Below are 16,248 nucleotides of genomic sequence, written 5' to 3' on the forward strand. Positions count from 1 at the left end.
TTCTTCTCATGATGCAGCTCTTGCTGGTGACACACCCTTGCGCAGATGTACCCCCCGTGTGGCTGCTGAGAAGCAGGAAAGCCAGTAGGGATCCACATGTCTCAAATCTCAGCAGCCTTGGCTGGTGCTTCTCCCCTTCTCTCTGAGGCTTGTCACACCCTGCTTGTGGTGGTGGTGACCATAGCTTCCACGTTCTTTCTGCAACTGTCCTACCATTCTTAATTGTTTCAGGGGAGGTTCGGCATGTGAGACCCATCAGATAGTTCTAAGACAAGCCAGCAAAGCCTTTAGGCCTCTACCGCATTTATTGATGTATTTAAAAGATAATTTTTGAACTTGGCACCATGGGGCCATGTTTATCTTTGTGAATCAGTCACTTATTTCTCTCATTTCAGCTTTGGAAACAGTCTTAAATTTCTCTTCTCTGTCTTTCATTGTCCTGTATCAGGCTGCTGTGATCATTCACACTGATGGCTCTTCTCCTTCCGTACTGTCCTCTCTGCTCACTGCAGCGTGCTGTGGTGCTGCATGCTGACCGCTCCCTCGATCTGATCCTAGATAGAAGGTATAGGATCAGAGCCTAGAGCAGCAGCTAAGACCTCTGTTCCTTAGGTGACACTCAGTCTTGCCTTGAACCCTGAGGGCACTCCTGCCTTGCTGCATCATTCCAGCCTCTCAGCAGGAGCACCACAGCCCTGTCTAAGCCCTGTCTGTAGCAAGCAAAATACCAAGTAATAGTTCCTGCCTGGTGGGTTGTTGTGAGGATTAAGTTAATGTGGGTCACATGCTTAAAATATAACACTATTCAACATGGATTGGAAATAAGAGAAACAAGAAAGTCTCAGGATCATTCTATGTGCATAGTCCTACAAATTAAAATCTTCAATTGATTTGTTTTCCATGGCTACATATGCTTACATAGCTTGCCTATCATAAGAGAACCTGGCTCATGATAATCCCTTTTTTGGCCATCTCCTAGAGTATAGACTTTCTGGGGCATGAATTTTTTAATTCAGATGATTAAAATGATTTTATTGTAGGGATAACCTTGAATCTGCAGTAATTGCTTTCAAAGTCAGTCATTTATAGTTTTCTTATTGATACCCTGTTCCCCTTGACATTCTGCTGATAATTGATCCCTACATGTGGGTTTATTGAGAATGTATTCATTCTCAGCAGAGATTTATCCAAATGTACATGTTTCAAAATAATCTAATTACCTTCAGGTACCTCTTTAAAATAAAAGAGCTATAAGTGAAAACAATCAAAAGGCAAGGATGCCTTGGAACCTAAGAATAAAAATTTGAGCTCCTTAACAATGAGCTAAACGTGATTTTCATGCCTCTTGCATAATGATTATAGCCTAACCTCACTGCTAGGTGGCTACTCACATTGTACCTGTGCATGCTCTTCCCTTGGTTTGGAATTCTGTCCTCTTTACTTCCTGGCAAAATCTAGTGCCCATCTTCTCTCCTCTGTGGGACATCTCTGCTATCTCTTGCACCTCCTTCCCTGTGGTGTTCATGCCACTCTCCCCTACCCCCAAATACACACACTTTACAGACCTAAGCTCTTCACCTGTGTTTCCAGAGCACATCATTCATCTAGCACTTACTGTGTGGTTTGTGTCAAGCTCACTGGGTCGTGAATTCCCTGGAGAAGATGTCTTTCCTCCCAGTGCAGTATTAAGCAAGATATGGTCTCTGCTTTTACAGAAGTAGACCCAGAGCTTTAGCACGAGCTTTATAAAAGTGAGACTAAGCCTCTTTACCCCTACTTTGTAACACTCTAGACCAGCGATCCTTGACTAGCAGGTGGTATTTGGTGGTTGTGGTGGAGGAGATGGTATTCAGAATTTCCAGAAGATGGTTAGTATAAGTCAAGGAGGCATATTGCAAAATCATTATGCTGCTTTCATTTTAGCCATAACATATTATTTATTTTGAAATTTCAAATGGTACTAAAAGAAGAGCAGGAGATTTTTGTCATAAAGGGAAGCATAGATTTTTTAAAAGGTAAAGAAACCCTGCTTCATTCCCCACAGAAAGAGGCTGGCGTTTTTATTGATTTATTTCTCTTGAGGCAGGTATTTTTCAGATGCTAAGTTGCAGTTCTATTAGGTTCAAAATAAATATGATAAGAGCAGGTGGCAGAAGTTTTCACAAGTGAATATTTTGTTCACTTACAATGTCATAGGATAATTTTCATTTTGTAATTTCCTTAGCATTAAAGTTCAGATGTTAAAAACTTAGGCTAAACTTTATTTTGAAATATGTATAATGGTAAATCCAGTGGTGAGTGAGGCCAGAAGGATGAATGAAAGTGTCATTAGTGGAAATAGTGCTTCAGTTTTCTGCAGACTGAGTGAAGTTCTGGCTCTGCCTCCACCACTCAAGAACCTGTGCCAACTCCTTGTCTCACTGCAGAGTGTGGGTGGTACTGGACTGTGGCCATGCACAGGCGGAGCCAGCACCTGGCCAGTGCCCGGTTCCATTGCCCAGAACCTGTAGAAGGCTTCTAAAGTCCTTCCAGACAAGATCTCTCAGAGACAGAGAGCCTGGTGAACGTTTCTGTCCTTTGATTGTTTTCACTTATAACTCTTTTTATTTAAAGAGGTACCTGAAGATTATTAAGCATGAGATTATTTTGAAGCATGTGCATTTTGATAAATCACTGCTGAGAATGAATTTTAGAAAATATTTTAAAGTTGTATGCCTGCAGTTTGTAACTCAGTACTTTTAATTCAGTTTTGCACAAAGAACTTTCCAGTGTGTTTCCACTCGTATACTCTTCTGCAAAGCTTTCTGTAGTCAGTTTGAGCTGAACTGTCTTCAGTGCCTTGGAAGCTGCCTAGGAGGGAACTAAATTTCAACCTGGCTGCCTATCCGGGACCTGATTTTCAGACTGAGTTGCAACTTTTTAGTGGATCACAAACTCTCCTTCTGGGGACATGGGGTTTCTGGCAGCTTCTGCCCTCAGTACTGAACCAGCAGTCCACTCACAAGGAGGGAAAGGCTTCTCAGTGACAGGAGAGTAATAGAAAAGGACCACAAACTCTATCTACATGGACCTTGCTCAACCTCCTACTGCACTGCTTTGTGTGTAAGACAAGAAAACATGCAACACTGGGACTCTATGTTAATCTACCAGCACGTGATTTAGGGGTTTAGCATCATATTTTCATTGCTGTTCATAATGAGTCTAAATTGTGGAAAACAAAAAAAGGGCCTATATATTCAGATTAAGAAATCTGGCAAAAATATGTGTAGCATATTTTTGAGACATTTTTATCCAAAATTAATAAAATGTACTCTTCGATTTAAAGACATGTGAATTCGTTTGCTAGGGCTGCCATAACAAAGTACCATATACTAGGTGGTTTAAACAACAGACATTTATTATCTTGCAGTTCTGGAAGCTGGAAGTCTGCGATCAAGTGTCAGTGGGGTAGTTTCTTCTGAGGCCTCTTCTTGACTTGCAGATGGCTGCCTTCCCCCTCGGTCTTCATATCTCTCCTCTGTCTGTGCCTGTGTCCAAATTTCCTCTTTTATAAGGACTCCAGTCATATTGGATTAGGGTCCACCCTAAAGACCTAAACTTAAATTACCTCTTTAAAGACCCCATGTCCAAGCACGGTTACATTCTGAGGTACCAACTTAGGAACTTGATAGGGGACACAGTTCAGTCTGTAACTGTGAATTTCAATCTGTGGAGGTAGAGCAATTTATTGACTAAAGATACATAGAGTGCTGTGGCTCGGGCATGTGTATCATACCATAATTGTGTGCCAGACATACAGAAAGTCACCACTAGGGGTGGCTACTTGGCCAAGTCCTCAAAAGACTTCACCCTCTTTCTGTGTAGTATAGTCCTAAACTTAACAAGTAAGAGTGTCTAATGTTACCACAAAAAGAAAGGGTATGACAAGTACTCAAGAAAGAAGGAGAAATATAAACGCTAAAAGGCTGGTCCTGGAATTAAGAATAAGGCCTTCTGAGTGCAGCAAGTTTCAGTGCACATGAAATTGTGTTAAACTTAGTGATCAGTTTGCATGTTTTTAACATAAACAATGTTGTAACTCAATATATATTCCAGTCTTTCCCATCAACAAAGCACCTTAATAAATAGGAATAGCAAAATTATGAGGAATAAAGATTTTCCATAATATCTTTAGAGCTTGAGGAAGTACTCAGAAAGACACATCAGATTATGTGCCATTAACTATGGTCAAGGAAAACTTGTTTTTGAGTAATTTCTTCTGTGAGTCGTAAACCAAAGGCTCTGCAGGAAGCACAGACTCATTCTTTGAAGAGTAGAACTATTAATTTGTTATTCCCAGGGCTAAGTTTTAAGAAATTAATTTTTTACAATGTTTAGAAATTCTGATTGTTTGAAATTTTCATTTACAAGTATTTTTAAAATACTTTTTTTTCTTCTCTCCTTAAAATTCAGCTGATGGTTTTTGGAATCTTTCTGTGCCTGGATGCGTTTTTGTATGTGTTCACCCTGCTTCCTTTAAGAGTTTTCCTGGCACTATTCAGGCTCCTCACTTTGCCTTGCTATGGCTTAAGGTAAGTTTAAGATCATTAACTATTGTAAATGTATAGTATTTCTTTATTTTTAATACTTGTAGTAGTTGCAAAGTAAGAATAATTCATACAGTTTCATCCACACTTTGGCCCTTCTTGTGTACACTGTTTACCTTTTTAATGGATATTATATAATATGTTTATATAATATTATACTTTTTATATACTTATTTTTTTCCAGAATTGTTTTGAACCGAAACTTTGCTTTAGCCAGTAAAATAATGTTAATGCTGGAGGCTTTGTAGCAGTGTAGAAAGGACCTGGGAATGAAAGTCAAAGACCTACTTACCACGTTCCTAAGTCACCAGGGCCTTTATTTCCCCGAAGTCCTTGGGCCTCGTAGGCATCATGTGTAGAAAGGACAGGGTTCTAGGCTGGAGTGGGAAAGGAATCTCCTCAGGAGCTCTTACTACAAGGGTTCCTCCATTTCATTTGAGAATCATTGTTGTAATGGTCTGTGGAGCCTTAGTTACTGGTTATAGATGAGACTGATTTGTGAGAGTGGAAGAACTCTGGAAGACCACTGTCCCATGGGGAGGATCAGATAGCCTGACCCGACATTGACTGTTTTGTGAGCTGTGCACAACTGCCTGACTCCTCTAAGTGTGCTTCCCCATCAGCAAAAAGGAGCTATTGAGAGCTCAGCATCTTTTACCACAAAGATTGGAAGATGTAAAAAAAATACCCAGCATAGTACCTGGATCACAGTAGACCAGAACAGATAATCAATTTTCTTCTTTTTCTTCTCTACCAAAACTAAGAATAGTAAGGTGAAGGTGTTAAGCTTACATGAAGCTTAATGCTTTATTGGTCTTGAGGTTAAAAGCAAGTTTGGCTTTTACGGTTTTCTTTCTTTGTATAGTTGTACCAGTGTGTCTCCATTCTGGATATGGTCCCTCTCTACAGCATTTTTATTTAGTTCTTATCATAAATGTCAAAGTTACGTTTCTGACATGCATCACTTTTCTGAAGACATTTCATTCTGTGAAAATTCTAAAATGCTAAAATGAACAATAGTTTGTGAGGCTTCATTGAACTATGGTGACTGTTCCATGGTGTATAAAATATATAATTAATAAAATATTTTAACCATAGCAATTGAGTTAAAAATTAGTGGTTGATATACACAATTATATGGTTTTTTTAAAAAGACTAAAACCATGAAAGATTCTTTTTTAAAGTAGTAAATGAGCGTATACTTGATATTTGGTAACACATATGGTCTTTTTAAAAATAAGACTTAGTCAGTTTTGATAGAAATTCCTCCCATTATAAATTGGAATAATTATGATGATGATCACATTATAAAAGGATTAAAAATTCTTGTTTTTCAAGATTACATGGAGTAAAACAATTATAAAACTTCAGCTCCTGTCATTGTTACATGCTATATTCTGTAACTTACTTGCCTTCCAGGATAACAGTGAATTAGTGTGACATATTTTATTAGTCACAAGTTAATCAAATGGGAAGGTAGTTTTAGAAATTTAGTCATTTAAGTTATTTCTAGTACATCCTTTTTTCTTTTAGGACAAATTTTAAGAAGGCCTTATTATTAACAAACTTTTTTAAAGGCATTTGTAGCATAGTACATTAATACTAACGAAACCTAACCACAATAAACTATTTTCTTTTGTCACTATTGGGAGCTTCATAACATCATGGCATTTTAGTTCATTTTCAGAAGACCAAAATACAATCTAATAAAACATTACTAAATATACATCTTTATTTGGAACTGCATAAAGCGAATAGACACGTGGAAATTTAGATAAAGTCAGGTGAAACACATGATAGAAAATTACTAATACTGCTGGATGTGGTGGCTCATGCCTGTAATCTCAGCACTTTGGGAGGCCAAAGTAGGGGGATCGCTAGAGGCCAGGAGTTCAAGACCAGCCTGGGCAACATAGTAAGACCTTGTCTCTACAAAAAAATTAAGAAATTAGCCAGACATGGTGGCACATGTCTGTGGTCCCACCTGCCCCAGAGGCTGAGAGGTTGGAGAATCACTTGACCCTGAGAAGTCAAGGCTGCAGTGAGCCATGATTATGCCACTGCACTCCAGCCTGGGTGATGGAGTGAGACCCTGTCTCAAGTAAAGAAAGAAAATAAACTAATACTATGTAGGACTTTTCACATCTACATTATGAGCTACATTACTTTTTAGTTATTCTTTGATCAACAATGTGCAACAAGTTCATGTTCTAGCCATCTTTATGTGGATGGCTTTTAAAGACATGTCATGTGCTCAGTGGCTGTTGGCACAATGTGATAAAACATTAAAATGATAGATAAGCTAATGACTATATTCCTTCTGGAGCGTTCCCTTCCTTGGGCATTGGTTAGCACACATATGAGGTCTACTAAGTAAGAGTGGTGATTTGCCAATGATCCCAAGGGTCTCTCTTTGGGGACAGTTGTTTGAAGTTCCACCTTGTTATATTGTACAGGCATCTAAAACTGTGCTGCACTCAAGTTCATTTCTGCATAGCCCCTGTTACATGGAAGAACAGGGCATGTAAAATAGTGTTAGAATTCTGAGTCTTTTCTAGACCAGCACGGTGGTACACACCTGTCGTCCCAGAACTTTGGGAGGCCGAGGTGGGAGGGTAGCTTGAGGCTGGGAGTTAAGACTAGCCTGGGCAACATAACAAGACCCTGTGTCTACAAAAAAATAAAAAATTAGCCAGATGTGATGGCACACACGTGTAGTCCCAGCTACTTGGGAGGCTGAGGCGGGAGGATTCCTCGAGCCCAGGAATTCGAGGCTGCAGTAAGCTGTGATTGCACCACTGCATTCCATCCTGGGTGACACAGCAAGATTCTGTCTCTTAAAAAAAAAAAAGGTCTTAAAGTGTTGGTTCTGAAAATTAAAAGGTGTTGCAGGGAACTGGGAAATCTTATCTCTTCCAGTATTGACTTTACTAGTGGTTAATGATCCCTACCTCTAACCTGTTTTAGATATTTTAAGATTTTTTTTTTTTGTAGCACATAAGGTAATTGCTTTCTTACATTAGTTTGAAATACTTTGAATCTAAATTTGTTTGAGTAGCATTTGAAAATAAGGTGTTTTCTACTTTCAAAGTTAAGCTAAAATGACACTAGAGGGCAGCCTGTTACATACTACATTTAAGACTCCATTGAAGATTTCCCCTGCAAACACTTCTTGCTATTTCTGCTTTGGAGTAACTGAAAAATTAATTTCATGCTATCACTAATAAATACTTACATGCATAAAAAACATGAAATGCAGTTAAAATTATATAACAGTTTCAGCAGTTTTAAATGATAGGAGTTTAAATGAAACTTACATTTTCATTTAAATTTTAAATGAAATGGAGTTCAGGCAATTTTAAATGCCTTGAGGATAGCCAAGTTACACAGAATAGGAAAATCCTGCCTAATGTCTTAGTGCCTTAAGTATGGTTTGTTAAAATTGAGTAATTTGTGCTTACAGTAATATAGTTTGCAGTTTTTGTTTCTTTGAGCAATTTAGAAAATATCTCTTTGAGCATTATTTTTAAAGTCACAAAACTTGAAATATTTGATAAGGTGAAGGTTACATTAAACAAAGCTATTGTTAATGTTAAGTCTAAGACCTTTCAAATATTTTAGGAATATAAAAATACTTTTTAGGTTTACCAAATGATTATTTAGAAATAGCCAGATTTTGCCTTCTGATAGCTTTTATTCCAGTGTTTTCTACTTCGATTAAAGATTATTCGATTTGTCTTGCCTATAGTGATGTCATGTTCCATCCTTTTCAGCAAGCAAAAAGTGCTCTTTCCTTCAGTCTGACTTTGTTTCAAAGAAATAAGAAGAAGTGAAATAGACCAGCAAAGAAGTTGATTGCAGTTTTTTAAGTAATGGTTTCTTTTTTCACTCTCCTGTATTTCAGTCTTCTTTCCATAAAAACTTACTGTCTTCCTAGTCTCTTTGTTCTTTGAAATTGTTTTCACAAAAGGGAGGAAATAGTCCATTTTTCAAATTAATCATGATGCTGACATGGAAACAGTTAACTCTTTGCAGTCTCTAGAACTGTTTGGTTCAGTATCATTTCAGTAATGTAAATTATTGCCTTCTTTTTATATTGGAGATTAGTGTTCTCACCTCATCTGTTTGCAGATTTACATCTTGTACAGCATTTGTGAGAAGCTTTTTAAAGCACATATACCCCCGTGTTCTCTGCTTCATAACTTAATATTTGAACCTATTTCTAGATCTTCTGCAAACTTGTCATGGTTTTTGACTTAAGTAAAATAAAGACCCTGTCCCTTCACTAAGGTGGAGGACAAGGGTGGTTCTACAGTCCTTAAGTAAACCCAGCCTTCATCATGATGGCTCATCCAGCAGGGTGTTTTGCTGGCTTTGACCCTGTTATTAAAGCACTGTTCATTATGAGATGTTGGCAGGGTAATTATCTGGAGTCGTATTTATATGTGGTGTTTGCCAAGGATGCACTCCCTCCCTAAAAGTATGTCTGTCCTCGGTGATCTGAAGAATACTTCATTGAAATTGTTTCTGATGAATTAACAACCTTGAAAAATCTTTGCCCCCAAATGTTTTGTTGTAGACTTAAAAAAAATTAGAAAATGCATCTAAATTATTTAAAAGCAGATTCACTTATGTATATCTTCCCTCTTTCCCAGATAAGAGTAGTTGTCATTTTAGAAATCATTTGAGAAACTTCTTGAACTAGAATAATCTTTTTAATGATTCCTGGCATATAAAACAGAACAAAGTTTTGATTTATTCTATGAAGTATCTATTCCTTGAAAGAATAATACAATTTTTGTTTTCCAGAAAAGCAGACTGCTTTATATTATGTTAGAGGTACCAAACATCCTTTTTCCAAATTTACTTGTAGAATTAAATGAAAAATAGCTAATTATGTACCTTTGATTTACCTGGCATTTTTGTCAGCCCTCTATTCTCCTAAAATTGGTGACTTCGTTTTGTGCTTTAGAATTCTTAGTCACATGAGTTAAAAGTTAAAGAAGATTATAGAGAAAAATGATACAGCCTGGTACCAAGAACTGAGTTATTGTTGAAAAAACTTTACTGAAACATTTTAGAAAGTGATAACTTGAGTTGAACAGGCTTAAGTAATAAATGCCGGAGTGCTTTTTGGTTTTTGTTTTTTTACCATTAGAGCAACTAAAATATGTGTGAGCAAATGTTCTTACCCCTGGCCCGGCTTTAGGCGTAACTCTCACATGAGGCTTCACAGGCTTTTATTTTTCTTGGTTGAAGAGGCAATGGTATCATTTTCTTTTGAGAATTTATCCCATGGGAGAGCTCTTGTCTCCCAGAATTATGAATTTCAATTGCTTGAGAGTTTCCTAACCTTTTGAGTTTCCTTCTTATGCCTTACCTCTTTAGAAATAGTTCTACCCAAGATTAACTTCACCTGTATGTTATAATAGATTTTTCTCTTTTTAGACAAAATTAAGCCTTGATTTTGGCCTAAGGGATTGATGCCACCACTGTAGCACAAGTAGGGAGAGCTCTTGGTAACTTTCTCTAGGGAAACAAATATGCCTTTTACTTCTTTTTACCAGGGCTGATCTATGTGGCTTATTTGTTGAGAGCAATGTATTTGTTGTTATTAAAAAGTCTTCGTAACGCCAGGTTTTATTGTCCCGTTTCCTCACTATGGAGCTCTAAGTAGCGTAGCAACATTACAACCTTCTCTCTTTCTTTCTCTCTCGTAAATCAGACCGAAGGGAGGAGCACTTTCACTTCCTTTATAGAATGGAATGTGGTGGCACAGGGACTCCTTGTGGTGAGTAAACCCTGATTTTTCCTTCTATACTCTTGGCCAAATTGACATTCATTAAACGCAAAAGTAAACAGGATAGGCAGACATAGCCATTAGCTAAGAAAATGTGGATCCCTGTCCTTTTCAAAATAGCATCTTTACTTGGTCTTAAAGCTTTGTCCACATTTCTTTGTGAAGGATTTGACTGTGATTTCACCTAACATGAAAATCCACTCAGAAGTGATCTTTACACATATTAGCTTAGACTTAGCAAATACCTCATCCCCAAAGCCACAGAAATTGGCTGAGCTTAATTCCTTCCATATAAGCAGTTTTTATTTTGCATTACTAAAATTGTGAACATAGCTTTATAAAAACAGGTTTTTTTTTTCTAGTATAGTTTGAAATTAAAGTTTAAGAAATGGTTTGAATCATTCCATTTATGTTAAGTATTTATTTTTCTGTTACATGTCAGTCAAACTTAAGATTTAAGATACTTAATTTTCTAATTGAGTAAAACATCTTGATTTCACTACTTTATTCCAGTTTACTTTAAAATTATAAAAGGACTTCACTTTCAAAAATAAAACCATATTAAGTATTTTGCATTTTTATTTCAGTAGTGCTTGTGTTTCTTCACTCTTTCAATTATACCACAAATGGCTGAAAATAGAGAGAGCGAGAGATCTAGTCTATGTATTTTGTAATGAAATAACTCATGCTAATATTCTGGCATGTTTCAACACTGATTTGCAATAACTATGCTGGGATTCTCCCATTTTTCTCGCTCATTTTTGGTGCCATGTCTTCCTTCTTGATCTTTCTGTCCACTACCAGATTTTACTTTAATCACAGTTAGCGTATTGTCTTCCACTAAAGAGGAGAAGGAGAAAGCTTACCCTTGATCGTCTTTCTCTACTCTATAATTCGGTTTCTCTAAATCTATGAGCCCTTCGAAACAACTGGAGATGCTCTAATTGGTAAATTGTATAATGTAAAAGTGTACAGTTGCTAAAAACACAATGGAAATGGAAATGTTTGTAAGGATAAAAAATAAAATTTAGGAATGTAGCGAATTTGGTTTCTCTAAGGTTGGTTTTACTAGAAATTTTTAAAAGAATTCTGTTTAAATGTCTTGTTTTGAAAAATGTTTAAGTTCTATTAAATATCTGATGTAATACTACTTGTGTGATGACATACACCCAAAGCTGCAAATTAGATTAGCGGGTTTTTTACTTTGCCCAACAGTATATTTCACTCGTTTATGCTTTCGTATGGGATTTTCATCATTTGCAAGGTGAATTGCCAGTAACCACCACTTAGCCATTTATAAGAACTTTAGCATGAAAGTATTTTTCAAAAGCCAATTCAGGGTTGAATAACAGGGCCTTGGATAAGCTTCTTAGGGAGTTTGAAGTGCTTATCAGATAGTCATCTAAAAATATCCTGGCAGAGAAGGAACAAATAAGCTGATTGGTTCAAGTTGTTTTAACCAGGTAAACTTATTTGTGAGGTTAGGTCTTTTCTTAGAAAGAGGCTGTGATACATACAGCTGTCTTTTAAGATGCCACCTTAGAAATGACTTTTTATTTTGGCAGCCTTTCTTTTTTGTTAACAAGGACATTTATATGAAAACAAGACTCTTTCCAGGTGCGGTGGCTCAAGCCTGTAATCCCAGCATTTTGGGAGGCTGAGACGGGTGGATCACCTGAGTCAGGAGTTCAAGACCAGCCTGGCCAACATGGTGAAACCCCGTCTCTACTAAAAATACAGAAAAAAAAAAAGAAAGAAAGAAAACAAGACCCTTGTTTTTAAAGGTTCTGCTTCTTGTATTCTTTATTTGAATAGTATTCCTTAGTTCTGAAAATCACAGTCATCCCTGCAGCAACCAATTATGATGTTAGCAATGGATGGAACACTTTCACCAGAGCAGGGGGTGCACAGAAAGCAGTGAATTCAATATGTGTATATCATATACATATCATATAGTCCAGGTTTTTTTGCATTCATTTTTAGAAATAAAGACCAAGTGATAGATAGGTTTGTTTTTTTGTACAGCAATTTATTCAGATGAGATTGCAATATAGTGATAAAGTATGCAGTGTTAAATTTTACAGAAAGATAATAGGTTCTGAGTTGTTGATTCCTGCAAGTTTAGAAGTTCTGTTTTAAAAAGTCCAGAATGCAGATGGTTCTGAAGAGCGTGCCTTCTGGAGCCAGATTGCCAAGTGTCCATCCCTGCTGCACCATGTGGGAACTTAGTCACTGTGCAACCACAGGCATGTTCTTGACTGTCCCTTGGCTCATTTGTAAAACTGAGATGATTAAATAAATAGGATTATTGTGAACACTAAAAGGAATATATGTGGATTATCTAGAATAGTGCCTGCCACATAGTAACTGAATTGTAGCATTAGGTGTTTCTACAACTTTTCTTTGTTAATTTGTCAGCTTGGTTCAAAAAGTGTGGTATTATATCATTTTGGGATATGTATTTCCAATGTTTGGTAGATCTAATTTCTAACTATGGCTTGTATTAAATATACTGTTCCTTCATTGATATACTAACACATTGTTCTTTGATTCCAAATATGTATATAAAGAAACACAATTGGATATATACTTAAAAACCCTTTGTCTCTTAAATAAAATTGCTCTGACTGAGATCACTCAACTAAGTAGATGCCATCTAATACCAAAAGCTCTAAGTATAGTTTTCTACTTAAATTAGTTATCAAAATTATTTTTGTAATTAATACAAGTTAATACTACCCTACTTTTAGTTCATATCATTTTCTTTAATTTATAAACATGATTTACAGTCTTTGAACACAAAAGCCCATGACTGTTGGTGATGTGTGACTTTCAATATATGCTGAGCTGTGCCACACTTCTGAGTGGGGGCTGGTGGCTCACCATTTGTTCCCTGCAGCCCAAGTGGAGACAGTCATACCAAGGCCAGGAGCTCACAAGTGTTCAAAATGTCTCCTCTTCTCAGTGTTTGGATGAGAAATATGTTTAAGGGATCAAGATCCAATTCTTGGCAGGTATAATAGGTCTTCCATTTTCAGTCTTGTAGGGATGGAGGCAGGAAATTACCTTGATATTCAGAGAGTCCTTGGCAGAGATCTGTGCTCTGGGCTGGTTGGCTGGGAGTTAGGAGATGAAGGGCATTCTTTGTTCCCTGAGGAGAAAAAGTTCTCTCTCTTTCTCTGTGGGAGAAAGAGGAACAGCATTGGATAAAAGAAAGTCATGGTGAAAGAGAAATAATGATAGAGATTGATCAACTTTGTCCTTGATGCAATTTTTCCCAAAGCCTTAACTTCAACTGCTAAGAATAATTTTACTTGGCTTTCCATACGCATCTTAAGTCGTGTGATCTGACTTAGACAAATTCTGACCTCTCTCTCGTTTAGGCTCATTGGTCCAGCCCAGTGTATGTCCAGCCACCTTTAGCCCTTGGTGAACAGTCTTCACAGAATTTGCCTGCTTTCAGAACTTCTGCAGTATCTCACATTCTGTCTGTAAATAGATCAGCCAAATTCATATCTAACTGAAAACATCATACAGTGCACATTGTAGAAAGCAAGAATGAGTTTCTGTAACAACTGCTCACAGGATTGGTAGAGCATCATTGTGACTTTATAAAGCAGTGTTTCAAGTAACAGTTTGGAAGATTTACAAATTCCTTGTTAAACTCCACAAAGATCTTTGAAGGAAAAGCATTAGGAAAGAGCTCTGGAGAATATGTAGCCAAGGAATATCAAATACATTGGTGACTCAGACGGCCAATGGCCAGTTAGAAAATGAGCCCACCCCTGTATTGTTGCTTAGAACATCGTCACAATTGGTGGAAATGAAGAGATTCTGCAGCTCCTAAAAAAATATACTCGGGCTGTTTTATTGATTGCACTATGCATAAAAACTGCCAAAGCAAGAGGCAGCATTTTCCATCCTGAGGAGTCAGCCTACGACAGGCAAAGAGAACGTATCTTTCCCATTCATGTCACAAGAATTTTAAATCCAGTGGAAGAAATCTTAATTTCTTCTTTTCTAATGTATTTTTTGATCTGTCTTATTAAGATGGTTCCTTTCACAATTTAGGTTTAGCTCCTTATACTCTAACCTCAGAAGTAAGGAGTGATTATTCTGCTCATATTAATTATGAAAAAAAATTTCGACTGAAGTCCCATAGGACTAACATCTGTAATACAAAAGCTGTCCTATAAACCAGTAAAAAAAGATAGGGAGTGTTCACATGAAATATAAATAACTGTTAAATATGTGGAAAGATGTTTAGTTTCCTAATGATAGAAATTAACGTTAAAACTACACTGTGTACAATTTTCCACCAATGAGACTGGCAAAGATCCAAAAGTTAGTCAAACACTGTATCAGTGCCCTGGGCTACAGGCTTTCTCATGACATTGCTAGTTAAGGTATAAACTGTACCCTGTACAGCGGGCAGTTCAGCTGTTTCTGTCAAAATTTCAAGTGAATATAACCTTGGAATTCCAATTTCAGGAATTTATCCTACAGATACACTTTCATATATGAGACATGGCATGTACATTGCATCATGGCTTATAATTGCAAAAGACTACAAATCTGTCAGTGGTACGTTAAATAAGTTATAGTTCATCCACATATTGGAACACTATGCTGCCATAAAAATATGAAGTCCTGATGAACTTGTATGGAATATTATGCCATTAAGTACAAGATGCAGAGCAGTATGCATAGAATGTAGCATTGTGTGAAAAGGGCTGATCCAGCAGGCTACATGCAGAGATTCATGATTAGTTAAAGATTTATGCCATATGCCATAATGGTGGAAATCTGTTGCTCGAAAGCACCCTATCAGTAGATACCTGCCCTCTGTGTTCATTTGTTAAGATTGCCAACATCTAATAGTAATTCTCACTTAAAATCTTTATATTCTATACTTGGACAGAAGATTTTACACTGTCGAGTAGTCATGTAGTTTAACTTCCCTTGTTTGAAGTTTTTAAAAGATCAACATAATTCTTATTTTTACCTTTGTATGCCAGTGTATATCAAGGAAAGATTATTGGTTTTTGAGAACATACAGAGTAAAACTTATATTTTTATTACTTCTTGTATGTTTCAGGGACAGACGTTTGCTTCAGCCTGCCCAGGTGTGTGACATTTTGAAGGGTGTCATTTTGGTCATCTGCTATTTTATGATGCACTATGTTGACTACTCCATGATGTACCACCTGATAAGGGGGCAGTCCGTCATCAAGCTCTACATCATATACAACATGCTGGAGGTAAGGACCTCGCTTACTCTGCACAGGCCTGGCCAGGGCACTGAGCTTCAAGTCTTCCAATTCTGAAGGTACCTGAGAGTCAAGAATGCTCTACTGACTCTAGTTGTGGTGCTTCTGGACTTTACTGTGCTATCATCACTTGGGGGCTCTTGTTAAACATGGATTCTTATTTAGGAGATCTGGGCTGGGTCTGGAGAATCTGCATTTCTCAGGCGGTGGGGCTCATGCTGCTGGTCTGGGGCACACCTCTGGTGGCAGGCCCGCAGGCATGGTGTGTCCTCACGTAGGCTGGGAAGAGTCTTGCTGCCCAGACATTTTAGAACCAGTACCCCCTTGAGTATCCAAATTGTCAAGTGCTAGGAAAATTAGTTTCACAACTTCGTTAGAAACCCATGCTAGAACTTTAAATTATGAGTTAAATGTTATGATTATGTGTATGTTTGCTATAAGAAATACACATTTTAAATTGCACATTTAAATTCAAATCTTTACATAGGGCAAATAAATATAAGTTCCCTATTTTTGTAAGTACTTAATGTTTTTAGTACAATACGTCTCACTTAAAAGCATTCAGCATATGAAAATCTGCATTTATGTAAAA

The 16,248-nt window shown here is 37.1% G+C and overlaps 1 protein-coding gene across 2 annotated transcripts in view; it reads left to right on the forward strand.

Annotated features, from left to right (window-relative positions):
• Positions 1-16,248, forward strand: part of TAPT1 (transmembrane anterior posterior transformation 1) — a 65,754-nt gene that overhangs the window by 19,823 nt on the left and 29,683 nt on the right. For both annotated transcript variants that reach the window (XM_050792506.1, XM_050792507.1), the window contains 2 exons: positions 4,453-4,571; positions 15,485-15,647. In XM_050792506.1, coding sequence (XP_050648463.1) covers positions 4,453-4,571; positions 15,485-15,647 — 282 coding nt within the window. The remainder of the gene's footprint in view (positions 1-4,452; positions 4,572-15,484; positions 15,648-16,248) is intronic.

This window comes from Macaca thibetana, chromosome 5 (assembly GCF_024542745.1).
Source record: "Macaca thibetana thibetana isolate TM-01 chromosome 5, ASM2454274v1, whole genome shotgun sequence".
NCBI classification, from domain to species: Eukaryota; Metazoa; Chordata; class Mammalia; order Primates; family Cercopithecidae; genus Macaca; species Macaca thibetana.